This window comes from Carya illinoinensis, chromosome 8 (assembly GCF_018687715.1).
Source record: "Carya illinoinensis cultivar Pawnee chromosome 8, C.illinoinensisPawnee_v1, whole genome shotgun sequence".
NCBI lineage: Eukaryota > Viridiplantae > Streptophyta > Magnoliopsida > Fagales > Juglandaceae > Carya > Carya illinoinensis.
Genome location: NC_056759.1, coordinates 29,150,686 through 29,165,139, shown reverse-complemented (window position 1 = coordinate 29,165,139; position 14,454 = coordinate 29,150,686). Strand labels below are relative to the sequence as shown.

The 14,454-nt window shown below is 40.9% G+C and overlaps 1 protein-coding gene across 1 annotated transcript; it reads left to right on the top strand.

Annotated features, from left to right (window-relative positions):
- Positions 1–8,730: 8,730 nt before the first annotated feature.
- Positions 8,731–13,712, top strand: LOC122274579. Its single transcript, XM_043083608.1, has 2 exons — positions 8,731–9,228; positions 13,479–13,712. The coding sequence occupies exons 1-2, from the start codon at positions 8,731–8,733 to the stop codon at positions 13,710–13,712; spliced, it is 732 nt and encodes a 243-aa protein (XP_042939542.1).
- Positions 13,713–14,454: the final 742 nt, after the last annotated feature.

The window sequence follows — 14,454 nt, the reverse complement described above, 5'->3', positions numbered from 1 at the left end:
GAAAATAGTAATTCTAAAAATTAGAAATTTAATCACTCACAACTAGAAGCATGAAATCAAGCTAACTTAAAGTAAAATTATCATTTTACCCTCTACACATGGGAAAATGACCATTTTACCCCTAACTTAATGATTTTACATCCTAACTCAAAAAATTACCAAGATTTACATTACTCATGCCAATTTTGTCCTAAACTCAATTCTCAACTTAGAAAAATTTAAAACAAATTACAACTATGAAAAACACACTATGGCCAAAATATCCATAGGCTTTTTCCCTAAAATTTTGCAACATTTCTTCCAATTTCAAAACTCATGATCACACCAAATTTTTGCAACAAAGATCTTCCTATCATTAGTTTAAAAACATCCTTCAAACATCCAACAGGAACATACTAATCATCAACCCAAAACTTTTTAGTAAAAGAATCCAAACTTTTTAACTAAAAACAAACCCTTGAATCACAAGTTTTGATCTTATTCAAAACATCTCCAAGAATTCCAAAAAATCAAATCTTACTTCTAATATATTCATAAGATCATCCAAAGATCAACCATGCTTTAAATTATCAAACAAAAGTCACCAAAAATCACAAAATAACACTTGGAGTTGTCAGTTTTACACTTAGTCCAAAAATAGAAACTTTTGTTTTTAACTAGCTTTGATCAATCCCTTGATCTATAGCTTAAAAAAATGATATCTTCAAAATAAAACATCATATGGTTAAAAAAATGAGTCCTAAAGAAGATCCAACCATCAAAATTAAGATCACATGGCTAAAAATCAATAAAACATGGATCTAACCCAAAAACATCAAATCTTAGGCCTAACCAAAATCCTCTTGTATAAAAAAATCATATCTTTCAAACTGATACTAAATATCTTCAAAATAACATCCTAACATGCATATAAGAGGCTTAGGATCATCACATAAAAATTTCAAAGCCTTTGAAGTAAGATTAAACCATGAAATATTCAAACTTTCTCAAAACAAAAACTGTTTTTCCACTTCAAGTTTTCAAGTTTTTAGATCTAAGAAAATCTATCATCAAAACCTTTAGTCATGTAATAAAACCTAATTAACATTCATAAGCACATGCTAACAACACTCCATTAAATTTTTGGACCAAGATATGTCCATTAGCTTGGTCAAAAACTCCAAAACATAACATACTCTCCAATTTTATGCCCAGAATTATCTTTCCATGGTTAAAAATACTTTTGAACGATACAATGACCATGAAATGAGAAAAATAAGATATCCACACAAACTAAAGTCAAAGAAGAATAACTTTTATAAAGGTGTAATTGTGAGAAAATACTTATAAAGGGTCTAAAAGCTGCACACAAGAAGACTCATAAATATGCCCGAGATAGCTATTTTGGGTTTCTCCCAAAGAATGGGGTAAAGAAGTGACGAAAGTGAGTCAAATGTGTCTTGCACAACTTTAGACCTCTAGAGGGGGAAGTTATGGGCTTGAATGACCCTCTCGAGGGCCAAGGACTACTCTTGTAGTTGTGAGGTATGGATGATGGTGAGGTGTATATCTCTTTCATATCAAGACACTATTGGGTGCAACCATGGGCAATGGTCTGCCATGTGGAGGAAGAAACTTCTTCAATAAAATTTGCCTAGGTAGCCAAATTCGTGGGCTTTAACCAAGTGGGTTTCAATTTGGGGTCTAAATGGGGTTTGGAATGCTATTAAGTCCAAATTCAATTTTTCTCGACTCAATCAAATTTTCAAGGTTTAAAAGGTTGGATAATGACGTCATAACAAGGATTTGAGGAATTAATAGCATGTGAAATTAATTTAATCAAGTGATTAAACACAATGCTAGAAATCTGGTCAAAAAGGGTTTGAAGGCCAACTTTAGGGTTTGGGGAAACCGTTTAGGGTTTCAGTTTTAAAGAAGATTTTGGTGTTTCAATTGGATTCCAACCATTTAGGATTTCTCTAGGGTTGAAACCCTCTTTGATCGGCCCAATTTGGTTGATTAGATGAAAAAAGAAGTTTGGCTTCGGTGGCATGATCTCACACCTTGATTTCCTTTACAAATATATCTAATGGTGCCAAGTGTCTAATATTATTCACTATGTGTGGCTAAGATCTTATCAAGTATCCAAATAAAATTTCTCTAACTTAGTTTGGACATTCCACGCTGTGATTTTGAAAATACTGCACTTGGTACGCTTATCTAGCTTACAATTCAGTTAGAAAAAAATACATAATAAACTTAATACTAAAAAATCATAAATATTTATATTAACCTACAGTGAAAATTATTTACCAAAATTCAATCCCTAAGTGCCCGCATGGAAGTTCATATGAACTTGTTTGTCATTAAGGCCCGCATGTAAATATAAGGCATTTTTGTCATTATTCACTATAGTCTGTTTCATATGAATTTGTTTGGCCTACCAGGGAGTTGACCAGCTGACTGCCCTGATCGTGGAGGAATAAGGGGAGTTGGAAAAGGAGGTTCGGACACTGCGGTCCCTCGCCATCCTTGCCCGCATGGAGGTTTGCAAGGTGAATAGGGAAAGGGAATGAAGTTGAGGTGGCATTCATCCAACTATACTCCAGCCATAAGCATAGGAAGAAGAATATTTTCAAGCTTCGCCAAGAGGAGGCCCTCCTCCAGGATGACCCAGCTAAATCCCAGGAGAAGGTTGGCCAATGCCTTCTCGAGACCAAGAGAGGAGTGAGACAACTTGCGAGACAAGTGGGACCATTAAGAGGTAGAGTTGGAGGGGCTTAAGAAGTCATGTTACAACCTCCAGTGCGAGAAGGACAAGCTAGTAGAGCAATACAGCTCCAACGTGAGGTCCCACAACTGGCTGCATAAGATGTACCAAGACCTCTCCAAGGCTTGGAAGAGCAAGATAGAGCTTCCCAAATCTCAGGACAAGCATATCAAACTGCTAGAGTCTGAACTGGCTTCCACTCGGGTGAAGAAGCTGTAGTCTTGGGACTTGGAGATTGAGGCTCTAGAGTTTGAGGTGGCTTCCACTTAGGGTGAGCTAGCCTCTTGGGATCTAGTGGGGCCTTAGACCGTCTCTCTACACAGCTATCATCGATGAAGACAGTCCCATAATGAGGTTGGGGCTACGACTACAAAGAAAGCTTGGACATGATGAGGGATCACCTGTTTGAGAATCCTTAGACCAACTTGAGGACCATGAACCTAGTCTCCCTCTAGCCCGACCGTCAGGCACTCCAATTTGCCAACTCCCTAGCAAGGATTTGATGACTGAAAGATTCTTGGACATAGCTCTAGGCTTTTAAATGTATATTTGTTTGCCTATTTAATTGTTTTTTAACATAATAAGATGTGCTTTCTTAATGTACGAAGACGTTCTTACCCTACTTTTATGTTTCTTCTCTTTTTTTTTTTTAATCTCTTTTTTGTTGTTCTGTTGCGCTCCTTTCCTTTTGCTTTTATTCACACTGGGGTTAGGTAGTCAAGGGACTTGCACCGCCCATTAACTTGGCCTGTTGGTTAGTGGTGAGACTTGGGACCCGACTTGGTATGCAAGGGGTGGGTAGTCAAAGATTGTTTGCACCCATAGTTTGAGGCGAGTATAGGGACTCAGCTTGGCATACGAGGGTTGGGTAGTCAAGGGACTTGCACCACCCATAGTTCATGGTGAGTCAAGGGACTCAATTGGGAAGCAGGGGACAATCAGTCAAGGGACTTGCACTACCTAGTTCACGGTGAGTCAAGGGATCTAGCTTAGCATTGTTGTCACCTTGTAAGAAGAAACACAAAGTTTGGGGAAAAAGTAATCATATTTATGGTTTCCAATATTTGCGTTTTCATAGTTCAATTAATACTATATAAAGTTGTTTGAGATGAGTTTAACTTTTTTTACGAGAAGTTAAGATATTACTTATCATGATTTTGGCAACTAATATTGTTGAAAGGCCATCAAGTTGTCTTCCTAGTATCTGCACCATTTATACATGTTCAAGCGATTTAAAAATAGACATTTAGCTCTTTATATTATGAGAAGTAATAATTCCATATAGACAATTAAATAATAAAATAAAAGCTTGCAAATTAATATGAATTAATGCAATATATCATATTTACCGTACAATAAAAAGAATTTTAAATATTGATGTACTATCCAAGGAACAAACACATTATTTTGGCAAAGATTATAACGCTCTTTAGTTAAAATTTGCAAGAGTGCAACCGAAGCAATAGACATCAGTTTTGTCTGTCATGCACCCCGTCTTCCTATAGTCTGGGCATTGGGTTGTCGTAGTCTTTCAAAGTATCCATCTATCATAATTATCCTTGACATGAGTTTCACCGTTAGGGATTATTAAAGAAGATGAAATATTAGTTAGTTTTGAAATACCGTGGCAGTCTATGAAGTTATTAACTAGTCAATATCGGCATGGATGATAGGTCTAGAGAATGCAGTGTGGAGATATGAAATTGCGTGAGCACTCTATCTTGCCATCTTTAGCCTACGTGGCTACTCTCCCACATCATGGCAACATTAGAGGCGTTAATAAGACCCTCCAGGGATCCCTTCCCAAAAAATTCATAAACTAAAATGAGTATTGGAGTCTCGAGGCAGCAACCATTGGTACCCATAACCGGGTACCAGGCTTTAAATCCGGTACCCGGGTGTAATACACATAAATGGCTTGGATTGGGCCGGTTTTAAAAATGTGGGTTTCAGCCCGAGTCAAATCCAGGCCGAAACGCATAACCGGACACCCGGTTATCCTGGTCCCGGGTCGAACGAGATAAAATTTAGCCCCTATGAACAGTCTGAGCAACCAATGAGCTTTAGAACATTCTTATGAGCACTAGCCTTTGCACAAATTGCTAAATCATTGAACATCTCCTCCTTTGCATCGGAATATTTGGCTTTCTTAATGAAAATAGTTCGGCCTTCAAAACCTGCTTGAAGTGAGGTATGTAAATTTCGCTCTCTTTAAGGAGATTTAAGTCCTCTGCAATATAAAGTTTCAATTGAACCGATGCAGCAAACCGCCTCTTGATTTATCTCCCTCAAGATACAACAGCCCAACTAATCGATGTATAGCTCGAATAAACTCTATATAAGTTATTGAGCTCAAACCTCTTCTTTAAATAACACCTCTCTACTATCTAGAAAACTCTCACTTAACGTACGATAATAGACAAAAAGATAGCTTCTCTCTCTCTCTCTCTCTCTCTCTCTCTCTCTCTCTCTCTCTCTCAACATTCGTAATAAATCATGTATGTCCCCAATCCACAAGGCTCCTTGTTCGTCCCCAATCTACAAGGCTCCTAAACAAGGCCTCACTTATAAATCCCTTTCCTCCAACCTGTAGGTCGACGATAGTGGAGGGAGGTTTTCTAGGTAGCTGGAAGCCTCTGTCAATGACGATCTCTTTTGCCCTCGAATGTTGATGGAAATTTCGTAGAAATTAAAATGAGAGTGTTCCTCAATATCAGCATTTGTCATTAACGATAGACATCATAAAGAGGAATGCCAACACAAATTAACGTGGTCCAACGGCCATCAATTGGGCGATAGCTTCAACCCTCTGCGTCCTTCTACTATGTGAAGCACTAGATCAATATTTCCTTCGAATTCTGTACTACAGATTGTACTTGCTTTCCTCCAAGAAGGTTCCCTTAATCATACAACATTCAAGTAGTCAAATTCGTATAGACGAACGAACTGTACGACTTTCGTTTTTGTGTTCTCTGGCATAGCTAGTGGATGTTCTTGACATCTCACAGCATCTTGGAGAGAGGTTAATTTTTTTTATTTATGGAAAGTTGAAAAAGTAGTAGTTCCTATTAATGATTGATTTGAGAAGAATTGAGTTTAATTCCACAACTAAGCACAACCTTAGTATTGATGAGAATATCATACACTTTAAAATTGAGAAATATATTATTGGAATTAATGTTATAGTACGTTAACTGTTTTCATAATAAATTAATAGGGAAATGCTATTTTACTCTCACAAACTTATCACTCGAATATTTTATTATTATTATTATTATTTTCTTAATAGTTAAGAAAATGACTATTAGTGAAGTTGTATTTTTTTTTATTTTTTCTTAATGATTAAGGTTGTTAAAAAAATATTTAAAAGAAAATTTACCGACATGCTTAACGGTAATCACTAGGTGGCCCACTAACACTGTCCAAATAAATATAACAAGCCATATCATAATTGTTATGGATATAAAATATTTAATAAAATATACAACTTTCCATCAGTTTCAAACAAGTAATGATTTCACATGATATCAAAATATCTAAAGTTCAAATCTTATGGAATATAAACTAGTTATTCTATTGCAAGCTAGTGGGCAGTGTTGAGGGGATTTTCACAGAAGCACAAGCCCAGTCCAACTAAGGACGACCCCTTGCCCAAGACTTGGCCGAAGCCCATTTGGCTTCTCGATGACCCACCTGAAGAGTCTCAACACTGTAAAACACTGGTTTGGCCGGCAGGTCGAGCTGGCCATAGCCAGGAAAGGCAAGGTCTTGCCCCTCCTTTTTCCAGATAGGGAGGGAAAAACATGCCACCTCGATGGGAGTCCACATTCAGGCAACCCATCCCAGAGGCCATGCCACATTAATTGCCTGTGCCAGGAGCACCCTCTGCTCAGTCGTAAGGCATGGGTTTCTGACCCTGGGCACAGGTTTAAAAACGGCCCTCCAAGTGCCAAGTGACAGGTTCGGATAATCCTCAACCAACACTCTGAGAAGATTTCCTCTTCTCCTAGCTAACTTAAGTATCGAAGGCCCTACTCAACTGCCCACCTGGTAGCTGGACCTAGGAGTGGTTTCATGTTTGCAGGAATAGGTGAAGGCCCAAGCCACCCAGGAGCCAGCCCAAAGACATACGAAACACGTCGTTAATAGTTGGCACCATTTATTGGATTCAAAAAATTTCAAAAGGCAAACGTTTGCTTTGAATGCCTGCGAGAACCCACCCTCAGAAGGCTCGAAGGTGTGGAAGAGTATTGAAGTAGGAAGGCAACTAGAGGGAGCAAAGAGAACAATGTAGGGTGGGATCAGCGACCGGCCAAAAGACGTTGTAGGGGGAATTAGTGTCACACCACCAAGAAATGAGGCGCTTCCAAACCCCTTACCAGCCCCAGAGTGCATCCCCACTTAAGAAGAAATGAGAGATGAATATACATTGAAAAAGACGAAGGCGAAAGAACCCTTGGAATTGATTTTGCTAGATCAGAGCCGAACGGAGGCAACCATCAGGGTTGGAACAAGCATGACTGCTAAAATGAGAAATGCACTACAACAATTGCTTATTGAACACCAGGACATCTTCATGTGGAGCCACGAGGATATGCCGGGGATAGATCTGGCTATCATGCAACATCACTTAAGAGCATAGATCCCAAGGCCAGGGGGTGAGGCGAAAGCGTAGATGCTTTAGTGTGGAAAAGAAGGACACAATTGCAGTAGAAGTGGATCGCCTGCTTGTGGCAGGGTTCATACGTGAAGTGCGCTACCCGAACTGGTTTTCCAATGTAGTGCTTGTGAAAAAGCCCAACAGTAAGTGGCAAATGTGCGTGGACTTCATTGACCCAAACAAAGCATGCCCCAAGGACAGTTTTCCGCTCTCCTGCATTGACTTCATCGTGGATTCAACGTACGGCCATCGCATGCTGAGCTTTATGGATGCTTACTCAGGATACAATCAGATTTGCATGAACCCGGGCAATGAATAAAAGACGTCATTCATCACCGATCATGGGCTATACTGTTATTTCACCATGCCGTTTGGCCTAAAAAACGCAGGGGTCACTTACCAACGGCTGGTCAATCGAATGTTCAAAGCCTAAATTGGGAGGAATATGGAGGTATATGTGGATGATTTGTTGGTCAAAAGTAAAACCCCGACACAAGATTTAGATGACCTCCGAGAATCTTTCGCGGTACTAAGACGGTACAAGATGAAGCTGAATCCCGCCAAATGTTCGTTTGGAATGAGGTCAGGAAAATTCCTTGGATTTGTGGTATCAGATAGAGGAATCAAGGCCAATTCCAAAAAAGTCAACGCTACCTTATATATGCCTTCTCCTCAAAACACTAAAGACGTATAGAAGCTCATCTGCAGGTTGGCGGCCCTCAACTGATTCACATTGAGGTCAACGGATAAGTGTTTACCTCTCTTTAAAGTGCTGCGGAAGGCACACGACTGGAATGAAGAATGTGACACCACATTCACCACACTCAAGCAATACCTAACTAACCCTCCAATGCTTAGTCATCCCCAATGCAGGTAAATGTTGATCCTGTATCTATCCCTATAGGCGGTCTCCTTATCCTTAATGCGAGATGATGGTGGGATCTCGAGACTAGTCTACTATTTTAGTCGAGCGTATAGAGGAGCGGAAGTCAAATACCCCTGTATTGAATAGCTCACTTTCGCATTAATAATAACCAATTGCAAGCTCTGACCATACTTCTAGGTGCACCCGATCAAAGTCATCATAGAAGCCCCTTTATGAAAGGCCCTACAACACCTGAATGCCTTAGGTCACCTCGCAAACTAGGCCGTGGAGCTAAGCGAATTTGACATCGAGTAATCCCCCTAACTTCCCTAAAGGGACAAGTCCTGACTGATTTTATCGTAGAATTTACTGGCTTCACCAGTAAAGAAGGATATGCACCACCTATGAAGCCCTGGCAAGTTTTATTGATGGCTCCCCTTACTGGGTTGAAAGGGGATGGGGGTGCGTATCATCACTGACAAAGGCGAGGAGCACTACGCTATCAAGCTAGTATTCAAAACCATAAAAAACGAGGCAAAGTATGAGGCACTCTTCCTCGGCATGACTATAGCAAAGTCCCTAGGTGCAAAGGAAGTGGAGTTCAAAGCGAATTCCCAGGTAGTAGTTAACCAGGTGAGGGGCGAATTCGTGGAAAATGGCAAAAAATTGAAAAAGCACCTGGCATTGATACAGGGTGAACACACTCACTTTCAATACTTCCAGATACAACAAATCCCAACGATTGAGAACAACAAGGCAGATAGGTTGGTGAAGACAGCATCCAGGCAGGAAGCCGCACCAATGTCGGAATCAGCCGTCCACAAGACTATCGAAGTGCCAGTTGTTGGGGTCGAGCTGCTAGAAGTAGGATCGGGTGCACGCAAGTGGGTGCAAGATATCTTACGATATTTGAATGACAATAAATTTCCCGGCAGTAAAGAGGGACCGAGGAAGGTAAGATACCAAGCAGTAACATATACTATAGTCGATAGGGTGCTATACGGCAGAGGATACAGTGCACCCCTGCTAAGATGAATCTCAAGCGAGCAAGCCCAGTAGGTATTGGCTGAAATACATGAAGGAATATGCAGTGATCATGCTGGGGGAAGCATACTAGCAGAGAAGGCAATGCGAGTTGGATACTATTGGCAGTGCACCCTCAAAGATGCTAAGAAATATGTGCAGAAGTGTAGAAAGTGCCAGGAATAAGGTGGAATCATCCATTGACCATTAGCGGAGTTGACACCAATAATCTCCTCTGGCTATTTACCCAATGGGGTGTCGACCTGGTGGGCCCTCTCCCTACAAAGAAAGGCAGGGTAAAGTTTGTAGTGGTGGCAGTGGACTACTTCACCAAGTGGGTCGAGGCCGAAGTACTAGCCACAATTACGACTAATAACATTATCCGCTTCCTAGGAAGAATGTTGTCTGTAGGTTCAGCATGCCCTGGAGCATCGTGTTAGATAACGGGAGACAGTTTGACTCCAACCATTATACTGGTGCTGGGACCTGAGGATCAAATCCCGATACTTCCCCCACTCCCCCTCGGGACATCCACAGTCAAATGGTCAAGTGGAAGATGACCTCCCGGGGGGACTAAAGATGAGGGTTGGTTTGAGATGCCCCTACCTCTCCCTTGGTGAAGTGCGGGATAGCCCCAAGACTACCCATCTCAACCATAGAATACATCATGTTTCCCAGAGAGAACAAAGATCCCAAAATCTCATCGCACCAAACCAACAAGACAGGTTGGTAATTGTCAAATAAAGTATACATATATCTGGGCTTTGGTTATGCAACATGTACACGAGTATTTGGACGAGCCAAGTCTTATGTACCACTCGGCCCCCTCTCGCTGAGTGCTAGGGTCAACGAGGTGTGCATGGTCTCACCGCATGGCCTCCATCAAAGTATTTGGGGAATCCCAGTCTTACATACCACTTGCCCCCTCTCACCTAGCAGAAGGATCAAAGAGGTACGCTAGGTCTCACATGCCGTGCGACCTCCGCAAAGAATCTAGGCGAGTTCTAGTTGATGCTTCGCTTGACCCCTTTCACTGAGTGCAAGGATCAACTAAGCTGGTCTGGTTTTGCATACTGTGAGAGTTCCATAAAAGCTTTGCATATGCCTCGCAGAGCCTCAACGAAGTTAAAAGTAACCAAGGTCATCACATAAAAGAACTTGGAGGAATTCGGCGTAAACCCTTTAGAGGTCCCGAAGTCCAACTAAAAGGCAAGTGTTCAGCCCCCCACAAAATAAGGTGGGTAGAGAAGCCTTTATGCTCAGCGGGGTGCTGCACGTAAAGTGATACCCCATATTTACATGTATTTTAATTAAATAATTATTTTATTTATTAGTATTATTGCTTCTCTTGTTTTAAATTTAACTTGATCCTCTTTATATTATTTTATGATTTCTAAGTTGAGAAATTTATTTTGATGTGCTTTCTTAATGTTAATTATTGTTTATTATTTAAATTTGCTCTTTACTTTAAATTATTTTTTCGTTGGGTTTAATCATTTATTTTATTAATATTTAGTTGTAGTGTTTTCATTTGTCTTTAATTTATTTTATTGTACTCTTTTTATTTTACTGGACCTCTTCTTTCTGGATTGGGCTTGTTTGGTGTGCCTTATTTTCTGTTTGGGGCCCAGCCCATTCTTTGTGTGAAGCCCAACCCGAGTTAATTTCTTTCAGCCCTTTTTTCTTTTTGATCAAGGGTGAAAAACCCTAAGCTTTTCTTCTTCTCCCCTACACTGAACAGCCTCTCCTTCACCATTGAAATGCTTCTTCTTCCTCTAAAATTCTTGTTGCCGCGCAGCTCTGTCCTTCTCCTTCATCTGGTTTTTTTCCTTTTCTCTTTCTCTCTTTGATTCTCTTTTCTTTCCTCTGCTATGCTGATTCCTTCTTCTTCTCATTTTCCAGTTTCATTTTCTTCTTCTTCTTTCTGCAATGTCGTGCCACTACAGTCTTCTTTTTCTTCATTTTCGGCTTCTTTTTCTTTTGCAAATTGTGTGCGGTTGCTGTGTCTCTCCTTCTCCTTCTCCTTCATTTCTTTTTCTTTCTTCTTTCTTGTGCACCATTGCTCTTTTTCTCCCTCTTCTTTTTTGTGTTTTTTCAACTGCTCTTCCATTTTTGTCTGGTCTATTCATGAGCCTTCAAGCTCAGTTTCTCTCTAATTTTCCTTAGTAATTTCGTAGTGCATACTTGTGATTTATTCCCATTTCATTTCCTTTTGTTTGGTCCTTTTCATTTCTCTACTTTTACCCTTGTCGTGCCACTGTTTTGCCCATAGAAGTTGTGAGCTTCACTTGATTTCTTGTTGATTTGTAGTGCATGTTGTGAGCTACATTTCCAGCCATAAACTTCCAGATTTTGCCTTTTAGCACTGTAAGTAATTTTTCAAATAATTTTATGAGATTAGATATATTTTGCACTAACAAATCTTTTGTAATCTAGTTGGTTGTGCCGAACGTTGAGTATGAGGAGTTTGGGGGTCGATTGGATTAGAGAATTGAGTTATTTGGGTGATTAGATTATGCTAGGATTTTGTTGGTTGTTGAATAATTGTGTCATGTCATATACATTGCATAATGACACACATGTTCATGTTTGTAAATGAAAACTGGGTTTTTGCATAATTACATGTATGTTCATGTGTATATTTGAAAACTAGGTTTTCATGAGAGAATGGATTTTTGGATTCGTGTGTATCACGACCCCAAGCCGAGATGAGATATTATCTCGGTGGAGCTTTTTTGGTCATTCAAGAGTGGAATATATTGAGTGACGTCCTCTGGGTTGTCATTGGGCGACAATGGGATCGGACGAGATGGTAACGCTCTCATGCTGACTCCGTGACCCCTCTATTGGCAGGAGCTAGAGGATGCTTGGCAACGAACGCACTAGGCGTGAAACTAGGCATCGCTCATTACGAAGTCACACGCAAGGTCGTTACCCGTGGTGTGATGAAGGGAGCCAGGGTGTGCAAATGGTCCCTAGGGGAGATCATGGTGCATAAGGGATAATTGGATAATGGGCCATTTTCTAGAAAAATGGTGGGCTTTGATAAAAAGATTTATGTGGACCATTTTCTGAAAAAATGGTGGATTTATATTGGGCCATTTTCGGGGAGGGAAATGTTTTAATGGAATGTTTTGGGCCAAAATGAGATTTTGATGTGTGTTGGAAAATAATCATTTTTGGGAAAAATGATGATTTTTGGGTCTCATGCATATTTCATCATATGCACGCATATTTGCTGTTGCATGACTGTATTTTCATCTCTTAGGCTATTTGGTTTATTACTTATTGAGATTCATAATCTAAAGGTATTTGACATCTTGTGGTAAAATTTCATAGTACCATAGATTTTGATGCAGATGATGTTGATATAGAACCTGAGGATTCGACTCCGCCGAAGAAGTGATTTGGGATCACTTGCTCGTGTATTAGGATTTGTCTTCCACTTTTTGGCTATGTAATTGGTTTGTATTATATTTATATTGGATAACTATATAACCTTTAAAGGCATTTTATTTTGGAAATCTGTATTTAAATTTCTGGTACTTAGTTTACTAACTTTTAATTAACCACTGCGACTTTTGTTGTACACATTTTGCATGTTGCACACACTTGAGCACTTATCATTGGGATGTGTGGCCCGTATTGTCATCATCACGATGTCTCGATTCCTGTATTTTCGTACGTGGAAGTTGGGGGCATCACACGCAATGTTATTAATTTGTCATGACAATAAGGAAACCGTCAAGCCTTAGCAAGCAGCCAACATGATACCACTCGAGAGGGCATGTGCAAAGCACAGGCAAACGACAGGGAAAAGTAAGACAAAGTTTGGAAGAAAGCTACTTTATTCATCAACAGTCAGAATACCTATGAAATGGGAAAATGCAGTGAGCACCCTTCCATAAGCTTGGGAAACGTGCACAACCAGTCGCCTACCACATCCAACGAGATGCGCGCCACTTGTACATTTATGACTTGCAGCGCAAGTCAGGACAGAAAGGACACCACAATAGCAATTTAGAAAATAATGAGACCCCACAGTATGGAGACTGAGTGATTCGGTCATCAAAGGAACGTGAAGTATGCATAAACTCTTAAAGGTAAACATATCTATTGAAATCTAGTCCATACAATCCCAAAAAATGCAAGGAGCCAGAGCTTTATACAAAAATACATAGAAAGATAAGGCAGGAGCACAGGGCCCTCCCAGACGATTTCAAAACTCCTCAGAATTAGAGGAGTCCACCTCGAAAGAGGTCGGGGTCGCCATTGGCGCCACCGATGCAGCTAAGAATGCGCTAGGAATCAGATCCACTCCTATTCAAGCTCCCACCTCTAGTGCCGCAAGGTTGGGGGTCAAGAATTTGAGGTCTAGTGAAGACAAGTCACCTCCAGGATTTGACAGCAAGTAATCTCTTAGTTCTTCCCTACCTGAGAAGAAGCCATGACGCCATGCCTCGTCCTAGATTTGCCACACCTGTGACAGTTCACGCCACTGCTGCCAAGAAATGGACCTCAACTCCTTCCTATCAGCTCTCACGGCCTTAAGGAACTCCTACCTCTTCGAGAAGGTCTCACTAACCCCCAGGAACCTGTCTTTGGCAAACCGACTAGAGGACTCTGTGGAATTGTACCTCCACCTCCTGATCAATGAGGCATGTGCGGCTTGGCATCTTTCGAGCTCCTCTGCCTGACAATCGAACATCTCCTAAAGGGTTTCCCGGATATCCTACTCATGTCCCAAATCATGGTAACACAAGGTGACCTCGTCCTGAGACCTTTGCAAATAGGACTTTCACACGGTGCAGGTGTTCACACAAGTCAACAAGAGAACCTTTAGGCCCATCCAGAGGCTCTGCCGCACCCACGGCTTTACTAAAGGCCGCGTGGCCATGGAATGAGGTTCTTGGTCCTTGGAGTCCCCCTACCGCACTCGATCGTCTGTCACCTAGGTTGGTAGCTGGTCGGCAGCCTACCAGGAAAACATCTAGTGAAACCACAACGAAACTATCAAGGCATGAGAGGATAAAGGAACCTAAACTTGAAGAACAACCTGAGCAGAGTGCCTGAGTCATCCGCCCGTGGTGGCTCGAGCCCTTGGCGCCAAGCAACAGCCACTCCAGATGTCCCCTCTCAGCTTCGTAGCACCTAGGA

What these genes read in the sequence shown, in the direction of transcription:
- LOC122274579 (XM_043083608.1), top strand. Translation starts at nt 8,731, where the DNA reads ATGGGGGTGCGTATCATCACTGACAAAGGCGAGGAGCACTACGCTATC. An exon ending in GTAAAGAGGGACCGAGGAAG is followed by an intron (nt 9,229 to 13,478) that starts GTAAGATACCAA and finishes AAAAATACATAG; the next exon opens with AAAGATAAGGCAGGAGCACA.